Below are 24,091 nucleotides of genomic sequence, written 5' to 3'. Positions count from 1 at the left end.
CCACTTTGTCATAGTGCTTCATTACAGACAATATTAAAAAATAACATATAGAAAGATATTTCATTGTAAAGCATTCTCTTTCTATCGACAGGCTGCGACAAGCATCGTTCCATCACATGAAACATTTATTTCTCATAAAATATTACAAATACATATTTCGCCTCAACTGTTATGCAATATAGAGCTGGGCAACGCTTTAGTACAAGAGTAAATGAAGACCCTCTGTGTGTTATAAACAAGACTTCCATTCCTATGGTGAGTTGTGTACTTTCTGAATGCGCACTATCTTTGGCAGTTTGTATTAAAAAGTGCAACAGATCATAATCCCCCTTCATTCATCTTTACATAAAACAGATACATAAGCTCAGAAAGCCCAGCTGTTTCATCCACATGCTTGATTTTATTTTCTGGCTTTAGCTTCACTATGTCCAGTTTTATTATCTGATAAAAGTTACGTAACTTCCAAAGTCTTCTTAAATGGCTATTAAGATATTTAGGCAACTGTGCGTCAATAAATCCATAGAATATATTTATGTACAAAAAGTGTGCTGTACAGTCATAATGTCTTTCAATGTCCGCAATAAACGTTCTCTAGTGTATTTAAAACAGAACATCAGGGCCACGGCTAGAATATTTATACATTTTGAGAAAAAACGGTTACATAAATTAAGCCATAATTCTATGAGTTAATTGTACATTTTTGGAGAACAAATTAAAAAACATCATAGGAAAAAACTTAAGAACAGATAACGTTGTTATTTTGTAGAAATATTATGAAAATACAACTTCTATAATAATATTACTCTTTTTTTCTTAAAAGTATACCACTTATTTTATAATTGATTCTTAAAAGTCCAATATCTTTATTTCTTAGCAGTGGCCCCAACACATTGTCATACAGATTAAATAAAGCCACATCGAAGCTCAAAAGCAAAAATCTAAAAAAGCTTTAGTAGTTTGAAATACATAAACGCCTTCACTTGATCTGGAGTACAGTCAGAGCAATGAACAGGAAAGTGGCAGTGGAGCTGTGTGTGTGTGTGTGTGTGTGTGTGTGTTTTCAGTGGTCCAGGTTCAGTAGCAGGCTGGGCAGGGTCTTCAGGTCCATCTGAGGCAGCAGCAAGAAACAGTAGAGCAGCAGCCAGAGCAGCAGCAGCAGCACATACAGCTCAGAGTTCTCACCGCACCTACACACACACACACACACACACACACACACACACACACACACACACAAAACAAAGGTCCAAATAAGGTCAACAGTATACAGATTGTGAAGAAGAAGATGATTTGATTTTTAAAACACATTTTATTTACATTTGTTTTAACTATACACACACCCTGCAAAAGATTTGGACAAACCCTAATACATTACAATTAAAAAAATAAAAAAAAACAGATTTTCATGACTACCAAAATAAATATCATTTGAAACATATTACCCATTTAAAAACATCCTCTTTTACACACTTTAAAAACAAAGACTACATCTAATTTAAAAAACTTCAATATTAGAAAGTCATTCTCCCCCAGTGAGCACAGAACCTGCCCAACAGCCCACACATCCAGAAACCCCTGCAGATGATTGATCAGCGCATGCTCCACCCTCAGACGCGCTGCCACCAGCCCCCTCAGACAGAGCACTGCATCCGTCCATCCCACTCCAGCAAGTTGGTTCTTCCTACTTTTCCAGATTGCTAATTTTGCATTAGCAAACAAGACATTCATCAATAGTAGGGTTTCTTTCTTTTTCAGGATGTATTTGGGCCATGGACAAAAAGTGGTATGGAGAAAACCTCCCCCAACCCTTCCACCCACCCCTGTAACATTGTTTTAAGACCAGCCAATCGGGGACAGGACACCACTAAATGCTCCAATGTTTCTGCCATAAAACAGAACGGACAGCTCCCCCTTGTGCCTGGGTCAAAATGAGCTCTGTATTTGCTAGTGGCTATTGCACCGTGTGTAATTCTCCATTGGATGTCAGCCATCCGTTTCTCAACCTGAGCTTTATACAGGATCCGCCAGATGTCCTGAGGGGAAGAGCCCAAGCCAAACACATCCGTTCACCTCGTCTCTCTGACGCCTGGAAGAGAACTGAGGTTTAGCACCTTTACGCAGCTAAGATATAGCTTCTTCCCATTGCAGGAGCTGAATGTTCCAGGTGTTAGAGTCCCCAGTGATAGCAGGAGACCATCCTCCTCTCTCCATTCCCCCACCGCAGGACCCACACTCAAGGCAGGAAAGACATACTCATGTCCCTTTCTCCACTGGTCAGCCAGATCTGCATCCAGAGCAAAAGTCCGGTGGGATGGCGACAGCGACTGCCACACCTCATCTACCAGGTTCTCCAGAACTCGGGTTGATCGAATGCCGTCACCTCAGCCAGTTTTTCTGTGGAGACCCCCGTCAAATGGCCAAGTTTTACCACTCCCGCTTCAATGAACGCGTTCTTTAGGGTGGCCGAAGAGAAAAAGGTTCCAGAAAGAAAACCAGTGTCAAACAGTGGCTCCTCAAACAGCCACATCCCAGGCCGAGGGTCGGGTGGTCTGGTAAAACTCAGAATCTTCCAGGCATTGATGACTGAGCAGTAAAAAGGTGCAAGTCCAGTTATCTTGTACGCAGGGGCCTTCAGCAGAAACAGGTGTTTATCAAAACCAAAGCCCCCTGCCCTCCAGAGCAACAGCCTGGCCATAGCCAGCCAGCAGGGAGAGGCACCATACAGCAGCCGCTGAGCTGCCTGCAGTCTAAAAGCAGCAGTCCTCGCAGTAATGTCCACAAGGCCCTGGCCCCCCTCCGCCACAGGCAGGTACAGGACCGATGCTGGCACCCAGTGATGATCCGACCAGAAGAAATCCACGAGGAGCCGCTGCAGTTGTTTCATGAGGCCCGGCGGTGGGGTTAACACCTGGAGTCTGTGCCACAGAGACGAGGCAATCAGATTGTTGGCTAGAAGAACTCTTCCCCTATAGGACAGCTGGGGTAGCAGCCATTTCCATTTAGCTAATTTAGCCTGCACCTTTCCCAGCAATCCCTCCCAGTTCTGTGCCACCATGTCCTCAGACCCCAACCAAACTCACAGGACCTTTAAACCCTTGTTTCCCCTGCCAAGGTTACCAGGAAGACTGGGCCTATTTCCTACACTCCACTGACCTACCAAAACTGCCTCACTCTTCTCCCAGTTAACTTTGGCTGAAGCAGCCTTCCTGTACAAAGCTAAACTGTCCTGTAGCTCCTGGATATCTCGCTGACCCTGGACAAAAACACTGACATCATCAGCATAAGCTGATACAACCACCAGGGGGGCCTGAGCTGACTCTGGCAGACACAGACCCCTCAGACGGTTTCTAAGTCTGCACAAAAGCGGCTTGATGGCAATACTATATAATAGGCCTGAGATAGGGCAGCCCTGCCTGATCCCCATTTTAACTGGTACAGGTCTGCTCAGCCCTCCCCCACCTTCACAACACAGCATGCATCACTGTACAAACACTTCACCCAGGACAAAAAATGCTCCCCAACAACAAAAGCCTGCAATGTGGCAGCCAGAAACGTGTGATCCACACGATCAAACGCCTTCTCCTGGTCAATAGAAATAATACCAACATTTATATTATACAGTTTGCAAACATCAAAAGTGTCTCATCAAAAACAAATTGTCCACAATTGATCTGCCAGGGATGCAATATGTCTGATCAGTACCAATAAGAAGTTCAATAAAACACTTCAGTCTGTTAGCTAAGACCTTTGACAGTATCTTATAGTCCGTACATAAGAGAGCCACAGGTCTCCCATTCTTAAGCAGGGTTAGATCTCCTTTCTTAGGCAACAGTGAAATCACTGCACGCCTACAGGAAGCTGGAAGAGTCCCTTTCCCAAAGGACTCCATCAATACTTCTAGCAACTCATGTCCCAGAATACTCCAGAAATGTTTAAAAAAGTCTGCAGGTAAACCGTCAATGCCCGGAGCCTTGCCGGAGGCCATCTGTGTCACCGCAGAGGTCAGTTCCTCCAGCGTAATGTCAGAGCCCAGGGTGTCACTTTCGGCTGGACTCAGCTGTGGAAGACCCTGAAGAAGTTCATCAGCAGCTTCCACGTCACAACCTTCTGCTTTGAACAGGTCCGTGTAGAAGGACACTACATGCCTCCTCATCTCAGCAGGTTCAGAGGTTACCTGTCCATCGGGGAGACGCAGACATACCATCTGCTTCCTTTGGCCCACAGACCTCTCCAGGTTGAAGAAAAAGGTGGTTGGTGCATCAATGTCTCTCATGGAAGTAAAACGGGCTCTGATCAGAGCTCCCTTGGCCTTCTCCTGAAGAAAACAGTTAAGCTGTTTTAGGAGGGACTGTTCTATATTTCGAGCAGACACACTCTCTAACTCTCTGATCTCCCTCTCTAACTGCTCTATAGCTCTCCTAATGTTTGCAGTAGAGTAGGCTGCATACTGTTGGCAGAACACTCTAATCTAAGCCTTTCCTACCTCCCACCACTGACTCAGGGAGGGAAAAGACTCTTTCTTTGATTTCCAGTTGATCCAAAACAATTAAAAATTCTCACAGAAAATCAAATCTTGTAAAACTTTAACATTAAACTGCCAGAACGATCTAGGTTTCTCTGTGTTGGGTAACACCAAATCTAAAGAAACTAGCTGATGATCTGTATAACTAGGGATGTCCCGATCACCTTTTTTTGCTCCCGATCCGATTCCGATCATTTGATTTTGACAATCTGTCGATACCGATTTTTCCCGATCCGATCTTTATACAATGCATTAAGAGAAAAAAAGATAACAGATAACGGCTGGTCATCCAACGCGATGAATTCAGCTATCTTGGCTGTTATTTGTTTGGCCTTTTCACTGTTCTAGGGCCGTTTCTCTTTCCTTTTAAAAGTCTCTGAAAGTGTCGGTTGTGTCAGTGCCGTTACCTGAGTGGCCGCTGTGTACTCGTCGTGTTGTTGGTGTTTGTTTCTCAGGTGGCGTATTAGATTGGTCGTGTTGAACGCAGCTCTGTTCTTTCCACCACGCGGAACCTCCGCCTTGCAAACATTGCATCTGGCTGTTACACTGCCTTCGCTTTCAATTTTATAATACTTCCAAACTGCTGACATTTTCTCTGTCCCGAGTCCCGAGTCACCAGCTGAACGTAGCCTCTCGTTAGCTGCTACTATTAGACACTGCGCCCACTCTGTTGCCAGATTTGAGAGAAATAAGCAACCAGGTCTATGAAAACAAGCCCAAAAGAAGCAACACATACATGATGTTGTGTAATTTTAAACCAAAACTAAGGCCTCAGGATGACTTTAAGACGTGAACATGGTCATTTTTGTTTTGTAACATTAAATAAAAGAATACAAATATTTTATAAAAAAAATAAAATTCCCGATCCCCGATTTTTTTCTCCCGATTCCGATCTTTTGAAAATCACGTGATCCGCTCCGATCCCCGATCACGTGATCGGATCGGGACATCTCTATGTAAAACCAACAGGTTGGATGTGACAGTTCACTGCACGAGTAATAAAAGCAGCAGACATGCACAATCTGTCTAGCCTGGCTGCACTGACGCCCCCATCTAGCTTTCTCATCCAGGTGTATTGTTTAACAGAGGGGTGCTTCGTCCTCCACACATCCACTAAGTCAGCCTCTCTTATCACCTGTGACAGTAAAAGGGACGACTGAGGATGCGGCTCCCGTCCTATTCTGTCGAAAGTGACATTAGTGCAAGCGTTCCAGTCCCCCCCCCAGTATAACACACTCCCCCTGTACACTAGTGTCTAGCTCGTCTTTTAATAACTGAAACACAGATACATGTGCAGGGCCCTGATAAACATTAATAAAAGTGAAAAATAACTCTAACAGTTCCACTTTCACCATCAAGGCTCTACCTGCCACTATCTCTGTGCTGGATCACATCTTAACATTTAGAGAGGGGGAGAACAAAACAGCTACTCCAGCACTAAGGTTTGAGCCATGACTGAGTACATACTGACCCCCCCACCACATTCCCCAGTCCGTCTCATTCAGGCTATCACTGTGCGTTTCCTGCAGAAATATCACATCTCATTTTTTCTGATTAAAGACCTCTAACACTAAAGCTCTTTTCTGTGCACTTCTACCCCCGTTAATGTTTAAAGAAGCAACCCTTAAAGCCTGCATTAGAGGAAGGAGATAGAGAAAAAGAACAGACAGGTACACACAGCAGAGAGGAGACACCCAGTGTTGCATGATCATGTTGAAATTATTTAGACCTTTTCAGTTTCCTCCCTTTTTTGCTTCCTTTCGTAACTTTTTTCTTAGTAGTTACATGCTTCCTGAGACGATAGCGTCTCTTTTCATCCAGCAGGTCTAACCCTACAACTTTCTGAAGAGTGCTCACTGTATGAAGAAACTTGTTAGTGTCAGGGAAAAAGTCTCTCACTTTCACTGCCTTGCCAAAAGACTCATCTAAAAAGACATTAATCTCTTCCAAAGAATATATCTCTGCGTTCTGAGAGAGACTATCTGCAACTGAAACACAGTCAGAATCCCCCTCACCGTCTGTGTCCATCCCTGTCACCTCATTATTGTCTGCAGCCTGTTGAAGCTCTTTTTGCCGCCCAGAGCCAGACGGCAGCTCCTGCTGTGTGCCAACAGCCTCCACCTGTCCCACAGCACCAGTCCTCGCCTGTCCTGCTACATCATCTCCCACCCGTTTACCTGTTTCCACATGTTTTCCTCTCACACTCACCACACTCTCTACAATCCCTGTTTCATCTCTCACGATATTCATCCCTACTTCATCCGCAGCCCCTGGGGCCCCGGCGGGTGCAGCAGCAGCCCCCGCGACACCGGGTTCCGCGGCCCCAGCGGCCCCGGCGGGCTCGGCTGCCCCGCGCTCGGCGGCCCCGCGCTCGGCGTGCCGTCTCTGTGGACATGCAACACGTTTGTGACCCGACTCCCCGCACTCAAAACACTTTACGTTCCCTGAGCTCGCATAAAGCATATAAAAACCCTCTTCGTGCCTCACCCGGAAAGACACATCTAGTGTCTGAGTGGGACAATTCAGAAACATGAAAACCTGTCTCCGCAGAGATTGGACATGTTTTAGCTTTTCATCCTTACACCCCAGAGCAACAGTGCGGAGATTACTGGCAAACTTACCGAAACGCTTCAGCTCCCGTTCCAGCGCCTCATTCGGGATGAACGCCAGACATAGTGATCCGCGTGGACGGTGTCGCCAGCAGTGAAACTTGAATATATTCCTCGTTTAGCATTAATCCGCTCTCAATACGTTCCGTCACATATTTCTGGTCTTTCAAAAAGACCACGACCGCTTTGTTCATACGGGAAGCATAGGAGATGTTTACATGACCGACCTGCTCCCCCACAGCCAGCAGCACCTGCTCCACTGTGCTTACGGCCTGAGTCACCAAACGTGATAAACATTTTTAGTTTGGAATGCTGGACACTAGCTAACTAGCTAGCTAACAGCTCCGATTATCACCTCCAGTGAGAGCACAGCCAAGTACGATTTTACACCGGAGGGAGTACAAGTATGAAAGGGACTTTGATATTGACTACGTTTCTAAATGCGAGAACTTAAAAAAAAGCTAGTACAAAAATGCTCAGTTATCTTCTCTATCGAGGAAAAAAGGGAGGGGCAATGAACTAGTCAAACACAACACCTTGCGACTGGTCAAAATCTGTAGCAGTGATCACTTTAAGTAGTAATAATAACTAAAGCATGGAGGACAAAGTTCTTACCACAAACTAGAGTCCCTGTTGTCCACTGCTCCGGGCACTGCAGTCCTGGCTGTCTCTTTGTCCTGAGTGGGGAAAGATTACAAGTCTCTAAGTACACAGAATCATAAAGAACAGTAATACGTCCATAAAGAAGGAAATGGAGGGAACCCACCTTGGCCTCAGTGAAGCGGGGCCCCTTTCTGTGACGGAGGACTGGAGGGATCTGGCTTTCATCCTGTCTGATGGAGCTCCTACTGTCACTCCTGAGAAGACAAAATCCATTTAGGTTTCAACAAGAAAGAGGCCCAGGAAATACAGTCAGAGCAGACATTATTAACAGATATGTGGAACTTTCCCAAATAAAAAAAAACAAGACTAAAAAAGCTACTTGCTCGTTGTCCAAAAACCTCCGCGACAAGCACACTTGTTTGAAATATTGAGGCTTTATAAAGTTCATATGGCTAACATGTTGGCGAGCTATTGTCTGTTGACACACCAAACAGACATAGCGCAACATTAGCATTCATTTGGTGTGTGTGTGTCTGGCCCCTGATGAATACTAGTCCAATATTCAGTCACCTTTAAGCTCTGTTTGAGTCTCCACCACGTGCCGAGGGAAGTCTCTGTGTCTGTGTGATGTTTGCTGTATGCAGTGTTAAACTGTGTTAAGCACACATGTTAGATTCCATTTGATACTCCTTTGATATTCCCAGACACCGGCTGTTGGAGCCAATTTGCTTTGGGTTGTGCACGGGGTTTGTCTATGTGTGTGTGAACGCGTCATCATCCAATCTGCGCACCTGGGAGCACGGGAGGTAATTAACCTATGTGGGCACAGGTGATCAGCTGGGATGAGAGGTTAGAGAGGAAGCCACACGTTTTTCAACCGTGTTGACCGTGATTGTTTGAGTTTGAGCGTGTGCGTGATCGTTATGTTTTAAACAAGATTTTAGATATGCGAGTCGTAAAAGAACATTTTAACCTTGGACAAATAAATAAAGCATTACAAATTACGTCATGGTGGACCTCATCCTTCACCACAACACCCGCTGGGAACTCTGACTGCTAACCTCCATGAGTGGCTACACCGGGGTTCTTTGACATTTCTTAATTTAACCAGATCTTCATACAATGATTAAAGTAGCTCTTGAATTATAATTGTCACCAAGTTTAAAAGTCAAGATGTTTAATAATGTCTTATCTAATTTTAATTGGAACACTGACTGCCTGTTTTAAAAGTTATTACAACAAATATGTGGCAGAAACCAAAGTAAGGAGAAGTTAAATGAATGAATGTGCATGTTCAGTATGCATATAATGTATGTGTATCAACACATGATGTGTGTTGGCATAGGCCTGTATGTGTAAATATTTTTCACATTGCTTGTTGAAAAAGTTTTATTTTAAGCACATTTGAGCATTGTTACTGAACCTGAGATGTAAGAAAAACGTATGATGTTTTATTATCTCATGAATCATATGAATGGTTATAAAACCAAAACAAATACTTTAGATAAGCTAAAATGTTGATTTCGTATAATTAAAATGCCTGCGTCATCATGCATACAGTACATGATTATTTTCTGAATCCCGTGTGTTTAGGTACACATACGTTTCAGTGATGATGAAAACTGGTGTAAATATAAGCGATTGCAGAATACATTGAACAGCTTTTGCTAAAAATATATGCTGCTGACCATAAATATTTATTAAAGTCTTAAGAATTGAAACTTGAATTCCACTGCTGAAGATAATAGAGCTCTCTTCCATTCATTAATTCCACCACAATAATATCTGTAACCATGATCCACTTCTTTATGTCTCTCAACCCTCATAAGGCCCTCCATCATTCCCCTCACCAGCCCACATAGATCACTTCAGTACATTTAAGGCAATATCTGAGTAAAGTGAGAGAGAGTAGGTCAGAGCAGTGCCCCCCCCCCCCCCCGGGAGTGTGTGTTTCTCAGTGTGTCTCAGTGTTCCAGGGAGCAGACTAAGAATAGAAGGCCTACCTCACAGGCTCTGTGTTTTCCCTGGCCGAGCCCGAGCTCTGCTGCTCAGCCTCACTGAGATCTCTGCCGCCTGCTGGAACATCAGCACCCCTCCGTCCTCCCATTGGCTCCCCGGGCAACGAACAGGCTTCCTGGGATTCAGATTCTTTCTCAGCCTCCTGGTTGGTCTCCTAATACGAGAGAAATACAGAGAGAGGAATCTTTCAGCTTACAGAAGGGGAAGACCTTTCAACAATTTCATTTTGCTTCATTTCAGAGTGCTGATGACTTCATTTCAGAGTGCTGATGACTTCTTATGTGGATATTCATGCTCCCCAGATTATGATCCCTAATACTTTAGGGGACCATTTCTCTAGCACCATCTTCAGGTGTTGAGGTTCATGAAATTATTTTATTCTGCAGATTGCATCTTTTCACTCTGTACATGATAAACCCTTTCCATTTTGGCCACTATGAGCCTATAGTAGGGCCACCTTCAGTTGAAAATGTCCAATCGAAATGACTGCATTTTAATATTTCTACTGCCCTTGTTTTAAACTCTACTTTTTTTTAGGTTAGATGCCTGAAATAAGGTCTTGGTTAACACAAGATTAAGAGATTTTCACGTTTTGTTCTATGACAAAAATGAAGTCAGTATTTTTAGCTGAATGTTTGCCGTCTTTAGCTTAGCAGTTACTAACGAGTAAAAGGCACTGGTCCAAACGTATGTTTGTCAGCGATCTTTCTTTCTGCAACATTTAGAAATCCAATGACACAATCCTATTGCTTTTTGTCGAGGGAGCCCTTGTGATGCTAGCTTCTAGTTTAGCCACCACAAATACGTGATCACTGCACCACTCTAGAGATTGACATGATCACATTCATGCTGCCCAGATGATGAACTCCTGTGCTTCTGATGGCCCCTTAATATTTCCTCTTGCATCACTGTAAGAACTAAGTAGTAGACCTACTGCGAATAAAGCTCCAACAATAGCAAATGCATAGTACTAACATTGCATTACTAACAACCATTTAGGCCTCAGTACTGTAAACGTCTGAATTTCCGATCCTCTAAACCCAGACAACCCCCATGGTCATGATTTGTGAGGCATGAAAGTAGGAGAGATTTCAACTTCTCTCTCTTCACACTGTTGTTGTGAATGTTCATGTAGACAACTGTTTGTAACACCCAAAATGCTTTCAAGGACAAGCTGTCCAAAGCTATGAGCGTTAGCATGGGAACATCAGTGACTGGCCTCAAGTTTTCAGCAGGTCATCTGGTCATGAGTGAGATATTGTGGAGGTGTGAATGTTCACATTGCTTCATGTTCCTGTTTGAGCAGTTGGACCATTAGACACACACATACAGGCAGACTGGGGCTTGTGTTTTTATAAGGGAGCGCTTCTTTTACACTGGAAAAGAAACAGCAAAGCTAACAGGAAGTCTACTCTCTTTTATGTCAATATTAATCCTATCCATTTGAAGTTTAAGATGTTATTGTAACATAAGCTTTTTGAATAGGTCCTCATTTGCTTTAAGAACTCGGAATATGCATTTTCAGTATTTTGCAAATGTTCTTTTTATACAATTTTGATAAAATGTTTGGAAACAATTTCCTTCCAAAAAGCAGTATCCTTTGAACTGTGCTGCCAAATACTAGTAAAGGTTGAGACGCTTCAACCCTCGAATGAAAAATAATGGTGAATATAAAACATTACAAAAATGATAGCACTTCTTATTCCATATATGTTTTAAGAGAGTTTATGTAATTGTTACACACAGTCCTTCAGGTGGTGCGAAAGGGTTATTTCAATACTTTAAATAAATGTAAGTAATGTGTTCATCTTTAATAAGTGTATCCTCCCTATCAGATAGAATGGCTAAGGGAAACATCTATCTAAAAATGTAAATGCTGAGTAGGGGATTGACAAAGTGATTTTAATTCACCCACAAGGGAACATCATTTTGTACCAAATGAATGGCAATCAACCAAAAGTTGTTGAGAGATTCAATTAAAACAAAACATGTCAACTTGATGGTGGTACAACACTTTTTTTTCTGAGGACCAAGAATATCCGTATATCTGTCGAGTGACCTACCAACATTGCCAACCATTAAAACATGGAAATGGACAAAAACTCCACTGAAAATAAACTGAAATACTTGATACTTAATTGTTTAAAAGTGCAAGCTCATTTGAGACTGGAATAGTCTGATTGTACGACTGAATTTACCTCATCATCCTCTAGTATGGAATCCATTCTCTCCCTGTAGTCTTCACCCAGCAGGTCCAGTAGCTGGTCAGGATCAGTCTCTGAAGCTGGGGCTGGCTGGAGAGCAGATACACTCAACACAGAAGGCCAACTCTGCATTTCAACATCCGGCAGCTCTGTAAACATGGGCTCCTCTTTGTCTGGGTAGAACAGATCCATGGGTTCGATAGAGTCACCGATTAAATCCTCTGCATGGGAATTTCTATCAAAGTCTGTATAAAATAGGTCCATGTTTGTGGAAACACTACCCGTATCTAAAGTGTTTTGCTGTGTTGTGGCTGTTTGATTGTCACATATGACTGAATTTGATGATCCGCTGATGTCATGTTCATCCAAACTTTCTATGACCCTTTTTTGTTCTGATTCTGTTGGTTCAACATGTTCTGATACCAGACAGGAAGGACTTTCAACAGAGTCTTTGTCAACATTGTCATTGGAATCACAATCCAATTCAGGGCTGTTGACCTCTCCGTCAGTTCCCTCTGCTTGATGTTCCTCATCTTCCCCAACACGATCTCTGCCTCTGCTTGGCTCAAGACTTGTTTTTGAAACTCCATCTGTGTTGGATGGATGTGTGTTTGCTAAAGTCTCTGAGCTTAAGCTTTCTTGAGGACCTGGGTACTCTCTTAGAACTCCTTCACTTTCTTCTTGTTTTCCTACACCCCTTTCCTTATAAACAACAGCCTCCTCGGTTGGCTCTCCTCTTGTCTCCTGTGGACTATCTTTTTTCTGACATTCAGTTTCCCCTTCAATCTCCTCAGAGTTATTTCTCTCATTCTGACTTGCAGTTGCATCCTTGATTTGTTCTTCATGGTCATTGGCATTCCCATTAACGTCCACAGCTTTCTCGAAGTATTCCGGGTCTCCATGAGCGCTCTCTTCAACAAGGGTTTGCTTGAGTTGTGACTGATTAGATTGATCAGTTTTTAGGAGATGTTCAACACCAGAATGAATCCGTTCTTCTGCCTCACACAGTCCAAAAGAAGGTTCTTGCTCTCTGCTCTCACTTGTATCCATGTCCATAGAGTCTACTTCTTTCGTAATATCATCCATGCTTTGATCAGGTTCCTGTTCTAGTACCATTTCCTGGTTGTTATTCTCAAGGTTTTCCTCTTTCACTTTGACAACTTCATCCTGCTTTTTCTCAGAATGCCCATGTATTCTCTCATTGGTGCTCTCCAACGAGCTCAGTGAATAAATCCCTTCATCGATGTAGGACTCAGTATTCGACTGCTCATCAGATGCTCTATCCTCCATGGAAGGGACAAATCCTTCATCTAGATTAGTGATCTCCACAGGGGTGGCACGGTACACATCCCAGGCCGTTCCACTGTCACACAAAGAACTCTCGCTTTGGCTTTCACAAAACTTCTCTGGCATCACCCCGAACTCGCTCTCCATCCAGGAGTCTGGCGAGCCGATTGCAGAGTCGCCAATAACTGACTCTGTGTTTATGGACTCGGGCACCGATGAGCCTGTGGGAGAGTGACTGTAAGGCGGTTGTGGGGAGTTACAAGTTGTGTTGACCTCACTGGTGGATTCATTGGGATCTTCAACCATACTGCTTGAGATGTCTTCCTTGTGGGGGGAATCTGCTAAGATGTCTTCAACCGACCACGAGCGAGCTGTAGGCGGTCTGAAGGGGGGTGACATGGCGCTCCTGTCCTCTGACACAGAGGAAATTAAGATTTTGGGTGGGGCTTGGGCAGAGACCTTCTGGAACATGTAGGACCTCTCCTTCACTCTGCTTCGGTACGCACTATTCCTTATGAGGTTGGTGTCACTGTCACGGAAGTTGAGTCGGCCCATGGAGACACTTCGTTCGATCGGCTGGCAGCGCTCCTCCGGCTGAGATGGAAACAAACAAGTTGGCAGAATTTATCTGTGCTCTCATTGAGACACTAATGTTTTGTCAGACATATTATTAAAAAAGAAAAAGGGATTCCTACCTCCTCTATGCCAGGGAAGTGCTTCAGGAACTGAGACACATATGTCATGATGGATTGTTCATCTGGTGCATTGATAGTCAAATCTGGGCATGGGCAGACAAAGAACATTACCACGTTGGCATTTCAAAAATAGACTCCCATGTAAATGAGGTTCCCTCCTAGTCATGACTTAAGGCCCTGACACACCAGGCCGATTTCGGCTGTTTTCGTAAGTCGGGAGACGAAGCGTGTCCTGTCGCCCAAACTCAATTTGGTGTGTCCCGCACCGTCGACCGTGACACGCCTTATTTGGACTGCCTGTGCCGATGCATGGCCGATTCAACATGTTGAATCGGCCATGCATCGGGTCTGGCAGTCGGACCAAACAATCACTCTGATTGGCTGTTCAGCTAGCGAATCAGTGCATGAGAAGCGAAACGGAAGTGAGGGACGTAAACAAACGATTTAAGAAGGCACACACAGACTGATATTCATTTTCATCTCATCATGGCGATCTGGAATGAAGCAAACGAAGACCTGCTCATCACATTGATCCAGGAGAGGCCAGCTCTGTACGACATCACAGAGAAAAGGTACTCGAACCGAGTAGTGAAAACCGGACTCTGGCGAGAGATTGAAACGCAACTTGGTTTCTCGGGTAAGATTATCTTTTTCATCAATTGAGCTCTTTAGCAGATATTGTTGGCTTTTTATTGTTTGTCAGCGTACAGTGACGTTAACGTGAAATGTAATTTGTTATTTCAACCTTGTGTTTTGTTGTTATCTTGTTGCTAGCTGTGCAGTTTGGCACTGCATATAGATATGAATTGGACATGCTAACTAGCCACAATGCTTACATCGTTTATTTGTGTGCTTCAGAGAAAGAGCTGAGGAAGAAGTGGGATTATCTGCGAACCCAGTACAACCGGTACAGGAGACTTGCCCCTTCGGGTAGTTGTGGAGCACCAAAGACGGGCAGACAGCAGTGGATCATAACTAGGCTGCAGTTTGCACACGCTATTTGTTGTTGTTTATATCACGCAGTCTGTTCTTCTTCTCTGTCTTCCGGTTGTTGCCTATTTTTAATGACGAATACACACTACCGCCGCCTGCTGGTAAGGAGAGTTATTGCCACTCACGCACTGAAGTCTTTGCGGTGTGTTCCCGTGCGACACATGGCCAAGACGCAGGAGAACACCGCGATGCAACAGCCGACGTCGGCGAGTCCTCTGGTGACTGCTTGGTGTGTCAGGGCCTTTACAGGGATAGACTGATCTTATGATAAAACATTGATTGAGAAATATAATGGCTATGGCATATTGACAGTATACAATTGGTTCCCTATAAGCCTTGCTTTCACTAGGTACAATCTTCGTGTAAAATGTAAGAGCGTCAACCGTTGTGCTTATGTTTTTTTGTAGCTATCCCCAGTTACCTAGGAACTAAACGTGGGAAACATTATGCAGTCTGTCCTGAGTTGCTGGTTTTTGCTAAGCTCTGAGAAAAACTGAGAATGATCTAGTTCTCTTTGAGACAGCTGTGCCAACAATAGCACATTTTGAAACGCTCGGGAGAGGGGGAAAAGTTGTCTGTTTCCGCTTTAGGCTAATTATGTTATTGTGAGAAACCTGTTGAAGAGGTCTAGCCTACAGCATTGTTGAACAGGTTACCCTGGCGTGAGAAAACCTACACTTTTGTGCATTGAACATTATTTTCATGCAGGGGTAGGTTTTTCTTTGTTACCCTCAGGTTCCAGAAGGCGGTGGATACCCAGGCTGTAGTGGGCTATCCTGAAGCTGTCCTCCAGATTCTCCTTGGTGGTCCTCAGATGGGCCTTCCTCATGTCCACCAGGCTGGGGTCAATGGACTTAATGACAGCCAGGAAGGCCAGACCACTTGTCCAGCTCTTCCCAAAGTCATGCACAGCCACACCGTACCTGAGACAAAACACACACATTCAGAGGACAGGGTCAGTCCAGAGAGACAACAAAACTAACTATGAGAGAGACAATGAAATAACACACTAATGGAGCAAGTCAATCATTGATGCCCCTCCTACTTGAAATCCATTGTTATTAGGGATGCACGATATTGGTTTTTTGAAACCGATACCGATAACTTCCTGCTTCTCAAGACCGATAACAACATTTTTTTTACGCCACTAATTATTTTAACGCGATTAACGCATGTGTATTTTTTTTCCTTGGCCGCCCCTTAGTTTCAGAGCGCATCGAGTTTAAAATACCATCTACAAGCTGATGCTGACAGCCCCGCTCCTGCCGCCCGCTTGTGGCAGACCACACTTCCACGCTCACCGGCAGGCACCGACTGGCCATCTGGAGGACCGGGAGGGTGTGTGTACGTGTGGCCCGAGCGAGCGAGAAAGAGACCTTACGTGCATTGTTGTTGTTAGCATCTGGTGCTAGCTAGCTGCGCTAACGGATATAAGGAGCTGTTTAAATGAAAACAGAGGAGCGACATTTCGCCACAACTGCGCCGAGCACTTGACTTTATGTAGGAAGCCAGACAGTGGGACATTGTACGAAAAGTCAGCACACTCAGCACGGATAGTCCGCAACATGATTGCAGCGTCCAGGCAGCTCCGGTTCGAGCATATGCCTTGAGTTGCACATAGCTCCAACGCCCATACCACCGACGACATGTTTGTTTACTGTCCTGGCTTCACGGCCGCACACCATTTACGTCACAGCCAGGCATGAGTTAGGGAGCGCTGGATTTGTGAAGAACTCCCCTCTTCCTAAACCACTAATACCACAGTACTGGCAAAACGGGAGGAGCCGAGTGAAAAACAAGCGCCCCTCATCCCAATCCACCCACACCGCAGTATTTTTATTTTATTTTTTTACCCAAAAAATATATTGTATATTATCGGGGCTATTAATACTGGTATCGGGTTTATCGGGATGACGTCATAATTCCTAATATCGGACCGATAATTATCGGGCCGATAATTATCGTGCATCTCTAATTGTTATACAATGTATAACAATGGATGGGGGGGGGGGGTGCTAGTGGAGCACGCGCGTGAACTGCGCCGGAGCCTTGCAGCGGCGAAACTGTGAACATGTGGCGCGCTTAATTGCGCAGCATTTGCTCATAAGCTGAAGTGTGGCGTATTGGCGCATCAGATGAGGCTCCCTTCGCAAGATGAGGCCCCACGCAGTCTGCGCGATCTGCGTGTAGGGAGGGGCGGGCCTGGATAATCTTCACAGATCATCATCACTTTTATAATTGTTGAAACGTAAAGGCTAACGCTAGGAGTAAAAAGCTAACGTTAGGCTATAAAATAACTACATCACGGCCACTTGGATGCGCACCACCACTGCTAAGCTAAAGGAGGCTAATGTTCGGCATGATGACATTCAGTAGTCTCATTTAGTCACTTGTTAGCAACCACCGCTTTTATGACATACTGTAGTGTAGAAGCTACATTCACCAGAGAATTATTTACTGACGTATGTTATGTCGCAGGTCAAAACGTAAACATCTCTAAAGCTTGTGTTAACCACAGACCTTATTTAAGGCATCTAACCAAAAACATGTTCAAAAAAATCAATGACTTTGAGTGTTGAAAATCTTAACTTATCTCCATGTTTAAGACTCATTCTTACACCATTTTGTAAACATTGTTATATTTCTTCCACACTTCAAAGATTTATTTCACACATTTCTTTTTTTTAAATGGAAGGCCACACTCACTTGCGTGTTCGCTTCTGGACCCACTGCAGCAGTGTTTTGATGGCCTTGCTGTGTTCGCGCATGGCCGCCGCCGCCGCCTGCCTCTCGCCTGACGGAGCGCTGCAGGACGTGTCGGAGTCAGAGCTGGTGGGGATGGACGACAGGCTGGAGGAGGAGGGGAACTGGCTCCTGATGTTCCCCGTGAGCTCCTTAATCTGGGAGGAGACAGAGTTGGAGTATATTCCCATTAGTCAGCTCTTTTATCAGTCAATTCAGCTGTTGGGTTAATAATCTGCTGCAGAGATTTGGCTGAATTGGATACTCAAGTGTTTCATGCTGACACTGTGTTTTACACAATTGTCTACTGAAAGGGTGGGATTAGCCAAGACTGACAAAAACAATCTTAGGTTTGAAGTAGAATCTGGATTTATTACAGTTACCATGCATGGCACATGTAATCCTTTGGACAGATAACCAACAGAGTTACACAGGAATCTAAGCTCTTAAAACACAGAGGGTCTGTTCCGTGCTGATTCTGGTGTTAGTTGTATCAGTTTACTCAGCCTGGGAAAACAGTCATGTAATGTCTCAGGTAGCTTTCTAAAGCCTGAGAGAATAACGTGTTGATGTCAGACTTGAACATTGATAAAGAAAAACATGAGATACAGGAACATAGTTATGTTAGTGCAATCAGCCAAATTAAAGTCATATGACCACTCACGACCACAGTGAAGGCATGGGTCAAAGTTTATATTCAAACAGTGTTGGCCTGGCATTGCCATCCAATTATATGTAAGCATCAATTGAATACCAACAACATATGTAGCTCCTGTAAAATATATATATAATTGAATATGTAAGAAGTTTTATCAACAGTTAACAATATTTTATGATGTATGTAGTACATATATTACAGCAGTTAGAAAGCAATAACTTGGCTAGCTAATACAAATTAAGATAGTACACAAAACAATGATTTGTCTCAGTTGATGTGCAGCAGGTAGTAAAGACAAGAGGGAGGACCTGAAACATTTTGAAATTGGTAGCAAAATCCAAGGTTTCTTTTCTAATTCTAAGTGATCATGTAGCTGTAAAAGAGTTATTGGATGATATTTATCTGTCTTCAGGCCTGGACACACCACAACGGCAACCATTTAAATCGCCTTAAGAAGGCATTTTGACAATACTAATCTTTAAGGGGATGGAGAGATCAAAAGTTAAAGGAAGATATAGTAGCTCATAAACTGTTTGCAACAATATTTATCTTGCTAACTAATTAGCATAGAGAGCTTATTTTTCTTCTTCAGTTACTTTTTATTGAACTAAGTGGTGTTAAATGTGTGATTTAAATTAGATTAAACCGTCGGAGGAAATTAAACAGAACTGTGAAGAGAGATTTGAGGGAAACTTCTGAGCTATTGAAAGCACTGCAAATTAAAGCTAGGGGGGGGTGCTAGTGACTTACCGCAGAGGTAGACATTAAGGGTAAATGGACTTGTATTATCACTGGCCCCACCATTGTAACCACTGGCCCGGAGCATTCGTCCAAAAAAAAAATCGACTAATAATGAAGAAAATGAACACATTTGTTGCAATAGTAATTTATGCACTAATGTAGTGCCGAGAGACGGGAGTCGGAGGCGGGGTATCAAAGTTACAAGCTATACTTTTATTTAGCATCTGAACACACATGTAAACAACTTCATGCCCGGGAAGCGAAGAACGGCGGAAACAGGAAGTCCGGCTCACTCAAATGTCCGTGCGGAACAATACCCCAACCCATAGATCCGTGGGTGAATAATGTCAATCACCACACAAGCCCCCCCAGTATTCACCCATAGTCAAATCCTCGTGCCTGGGAGGAAGTACCACCCGACCCCGCAGTGACGCCTTCATGGACCGGTGAAACCGCTCACACAATCTGTTAGCCTGGGGGTGATATGCGGTGGTGCGGTGCAGCTTGACCCCCAAACCCACAGCAACAGCGTTCCACAGCTCCGAGGTGAACTGAGAACCGCGGTCAGAGGAGAGGTCAGACGGGGTCCCGAAGCGCGCCACCCACGTGCCGATGAAAGCGCGGGCGACGTCGGAAGCTGATGTCGAGGCGAGGGGAACGGCCTCGGGCCAGCGGGTCGTCCTGTCCACCATCGTAAACAGGTAGCTGAAACCGTGAGAGGGGGGAAGCGGACCTACGAGGTCGACATTGACATGGTCAAACCTCCTCTCAGGAACCGCAAAAAGTTCAAAAGGGGCCCTAGTATGGCGGTGGACTTTGGCCCGTTGACAGGCCACGCACGAGTCGACCCAGGACCTCACTTCCTTCTTAAGCCCCTGCCACACGAACTTCTGCGACAACAACTTCACGGACGGCTTCCTACCGGGGTGGGAAAGATTGTGAACCACCTCAAAAACGGGTCGACGCCAGTCCGCAGGGACCAGCGGTCGAGGCTGGCCCGTGGAGACGTCACACCACAGCTTTGCGCCAGAGTCACCGACCGTGACCTCCTCCAGGTGTAATCCCGTGACCGAGGCCTTGAGGGTCTGGACCCCGTGGTCAGAGGCCTGGTCAGCGCCCATGCGGAGGTAATCGAGGCCCAGCTGCACAGCTCCGATGACCGCTCTGGAGAGGCAGTCCGCGACCACGTTAGCCTTGCCAGCGATGTGTCGTATGTCCGTGGTGTACTCGGAGATGTACGAAAGCTGGCGTTGCTGTCGGGCGGACCACGGCTCGGCCACCTTGGACATGCAGGAGGTCAGTGGCTTGTGATCCACGAACGCCGCAAACTCCCGGCCTTCCAGCAGGAAGTGGCGAACCGCCAAATAGAGACCAAGGAGTTCTCTGTCGAAAGTGCTGTACTTGCGCTCCCTGGGAGTCAACTGGCGACTGAAAAAGGCGAGCGGTTGCCAGGTGCCGTCGACCCATTGTTCATGCACCGCGCCCACTGCGTAGTCAGATGCGTCGGTGGTGATAGCGATGGGGGCCCTGTGGTGACGGGTGAGCCAACATGGCGGCTTCGCTCAGGGCGGCTTTGGTGGCGTTGAAAGCGACCTCCCTTTCAGCCGTCCAGTCTATGGCCTGGCCGGGAGACTTGTCCCTGAGGGCCTCGTACAGCGGGCGCATGGTGTGGGCCGCCCGGCGGATGATCCGGTGATAAAACGTCACCATCCCGAGGAACTCTCGGAGCGCCCGAGCTGTAGGCGGTCGTGGAAAGGCAGACACGGCCTCCACTTTCGACGGGCGGGGGGCGGCCCCATCCTTGCTGATGAGGTGCCCGAGGAAATGGATGGAGGAAAACCCGAACTGACACTTCGCCGGGTTGATAATCAGGCCGTGTTGGTTGAGCCTCGCGAAAAGGACCCGGAGATGTGCCTGGTGCTCTTCGGAGGAGGAGCTGGCGACCAGGATGTCTTCTAAATAGACGAAGATGAATGGCATGTCTCTGAGCGCTGAATCCATCAGCCGCTGAAAGGACTGAGCTGCGTTCTTAAGTCCAAACGGCATACGCAGGAACTCGAAAAGCCCAAACGGCGTAATTACCGCAGTTTTGGGGACGTCCGAGGGGTGCACCGGTATGAGGGGCCGTGTAGGCCAAAATTCAAACTCACCTCACACACACACTACTGAAAACATCTGGCCTTGCACACACACTACTGAAATACTCTCACATTCACTACTGAACACCTCACACACACACTACTGAAAATTAAGCCTCACACACACACTATTGAAATCCTCTCACATTCACTACTGAACACCTCACACACACTACTGAAAATTAAGCCTCACACACACACTACTGAAAACATCTGGCCTTGCACACACACTACTGAAATCCTCTCACATTCACTACTGAACACCTCACACACACACTACTGAAAACATCTGGCCTTGCACACACACTACTGAAATCCTCTCACATTCACTACTGAACACCTCACACACACACTACTGAAAATTAAGCCTCACACACACACTACTGAAATCCTCTCACATTCACTACTGAACACCTCACACACACAATACTGAAAATTAATCTCACACACACACTCCTGAAAAACATTTTACTGAAAGGTTCTCAGTAGGGAATGTGCATATGTTTCACCTATGTGTGTGTGAGGGGATTCTTACTGTAACGGAAGTCATCTGCTAGTGGTCTCTTTGCTAGCCCCGTTAGCTTCATTAGCTCCAGGCTGCTACTCGGACGTGTTTTTTGTGTTGATGCCTGGTGGAGTATTCTTCATTGAAATATCGCACTTATCTTATGGCTCTGCGGTTCAAGCAGACCGTCCATGAATGCAGTTTATTCGGTAAGTGAAATTCAAGCACTTTATTTCTTACTTGTCTTTTTATTCAGCTAACAAGCGAGACGAAGCTACATCTGTGCTAACGATGCTATCCGTAGCATACAAGTTAAAACATAATAGAGAAGTGTAAAACATTAAGAAGGATTATACTGTAAAACATAAGGCTTCTCGTGAGGTTGGTAAAATAAGGTCATGCTTGTACATTAGTTAGTTTGCTAGTTAGGTAACTGTATGCATTGTTATTGTTAATTTAAAATAGCTATGCTCGACGATGCAGACAGCTAGCGTCACATTAGTGTTGAAGAGCAGAGTATGAGATTAACCCATAGATTAACCTCACTATAAGATCTGTGTATCTGAAAAATATGAATCTCACATTTCCAGTTGGTTCCAGAAATAACGTTGACGTAGATATTGCAATATGGTTTGTTGAGCTGGAGTTGATTGTTGAAGCTTACTGGTTAACGTTCATCATATTAAACGAACGAACCCAAACGTTGTAGTTTTTATTAATATTATTACCAATACTTACTTAGCATTTTATTATCATTACACTGGAGAAACCGACTTATTGTGGCAGCAGAACGTGAACATGTAACTTAATGCCTGCATTTGAGGACGAAAAATAGCTCAGTCAATGCTTTAGGGACAAGGAAATGATTTGTTTAAATATTAGATATGACGTTATGTGTGCTTCTGTGACAATGAAGCTTATTCATTGCATTACATTTGTTGAAGATGTTTGTCTTATTATGAGTATTATTATTTGTATAATGCGCTTTCTGCCTTCCTGTCATTAGGAGTAATGGCTATGTAATAGATTAGATTAGAACCTTCATTATCCTAAACTGCTGGGACATTTCCCTATAGCGAATACTTTTATATTGTCTACTCTTCACTTACTTGTCAGCATAGGTCGGCATTAATGTACAGAGCCGACAGAAGACCTTGTTTATATTGGCATCATATTGAGAGGTGCAGCCAGTGACGCATCCTAAAACCAGGAAGTAAGCTGCTGGATAAATGCACGTTTTGTTCAGCCGGATAATATCCACATGTCTACTCTACTTTTAGAATTTTAGAATCATAAATCTAATCGATAGATTATAAAAGGGTTTTAGGATGCGTCACATCACCACTAGAAGCCAACTCCATCGATCAAGCTGGCTGAAACTTTCTCTCCCTCTTCTTCTCATGCTCCCTGTCACTCTCCTTTAACTCCTCCGGTGACTTTCTTTTATTTGAAGATTGTTTTGTGCCCGGCGCTTGGCCGGTTACCGCTGGTATTAAAAACATTTTGGCGAATGGTTAGGTGGCGCGAAAGTCTGTAGTGAAGGAGCGCGCTCCCGCTCACGGGAGCCTGCTCGCGCTGCGCTCACGGGAGCCTGCTCGCGCTGCGCTCACGGGAGCCTGCTCACGGGAGCCTGCTCGCGCTGCGCTCCGCAGCAAACAGCTGTTTGCTTTTTACCCAACAACCACAACCGACTCACGGAACACTATGTTGTACCCCACACACGTTGATAAACGAACAATTTAACTAAATTGCTAGTCAATTAAAGCAATATTTTAGTGGCCCGAGCGGGCAAGTGGAAAGTACGTTATGCTGGCCCGGGGTGTCTAAATATAGTGCTTCCGGGCCAGCGGGCCATTTAATGTCGAGCCCTGCCGGTTACCGGCCGGCCCACATCGTCCGACCGGCCCACTTCAGTACTGGCCATCGGGACGAATCCCGATGGCCAGTCCGCCCCTGGTTGATAGTTAAATTAGAAGCTATAGAGGATCGATGTCCCCTCAGTCTAATGGTGGACGAGTGGCAGGCAGCAGCTAAAACTGAAACTTCCTTGGCTTGTCAGTATTTTACACTCTAATGCCACGACTACAGTCACTACTTCGACTTTTAACATCACAAATATCTTCTTTGATGAGTGATGTTAAGCTTCTTAGCACCATCATTTAGCTGTGAGGAAGTGTTTCCTCCCACAGACGTACATCTCCGTCCTCTCTATGGAGGCACAGATATTTTTCTTTTATCGTCCTTTGTTCGAAGTAAAACTTTGGATCTTTTTGTTGTTTGACGTGCAATACATGACACAGCAGACTTTTTTTAGTATGGTGACGATTATTGGTTTTCACCAGAAACCCCTTAGGGTGCGTTCATACCTGCCTTGT

The 24,091-nt window shown here is 44.9% G+C and overlaps 1 protein-coding gene across 1 annotated transcript in view; it reads right to left on the bottom strand.

Annotated features, from left to right (window-relative positions):
- Nucleotides 1-24,091, bottom strand: part of clmn (calmin) — a 37,863-nt gene continuing 13,772 nt past the window's right edge. Inside the window, exons 6-13 of the mRNA XM_034198038.1 lie at nt 17,639-17,832; nt 15,662-15,855; nt 13,940-14,022; nt 11,952-13,838; nt 9,738-9,907; nt 7,898-7,988; nt 7,747-7,808; nt 1-1,187 (exon numbers count right to left, since the gene is read on the bottom strand). Coding sequence (XP_034053929.1) covers nt 1,061-1,187; nt 7,747-7,808; nt 7,898-7,988; nt 9,738-9,907; nt 11,952-13,838; nt 13,940-14,022; nt 15,662-15,855; nt 17,639-17,832 — 2,808 coding nt within the window. The 3' untranslated portion in view covers nt 1-1,060. The remainder of the gene's footprint in view (nt 1,188-7,746; nt 7,809-7,897; nt 7,989-9,737; nt 9,908-11,951; nt 13,839-13,939; nt 14,023-15,661; nt 15,856-17,638; nt 17,833-24,091) is intronic.

This window comes from Gymnodraco acuticeps, unplaced genomic scaffold (genome assembly GCF_902827175.1).
Source record: "Gymnodraco acuticeps unplaced genomic scaffold, fGymAcu1.1, whole genome shotgun sequence".
Classification (NCBI taxonomy): Eukaryota; Metazoa; Chordata; class Actinopteri; order Perciformes; family Bathydraconidae; genus Gymnodraco; species Gymnodraco acuticeps.
This window is presented reverse-complemented; position numbering and strand designations above follow the sequence as displayed.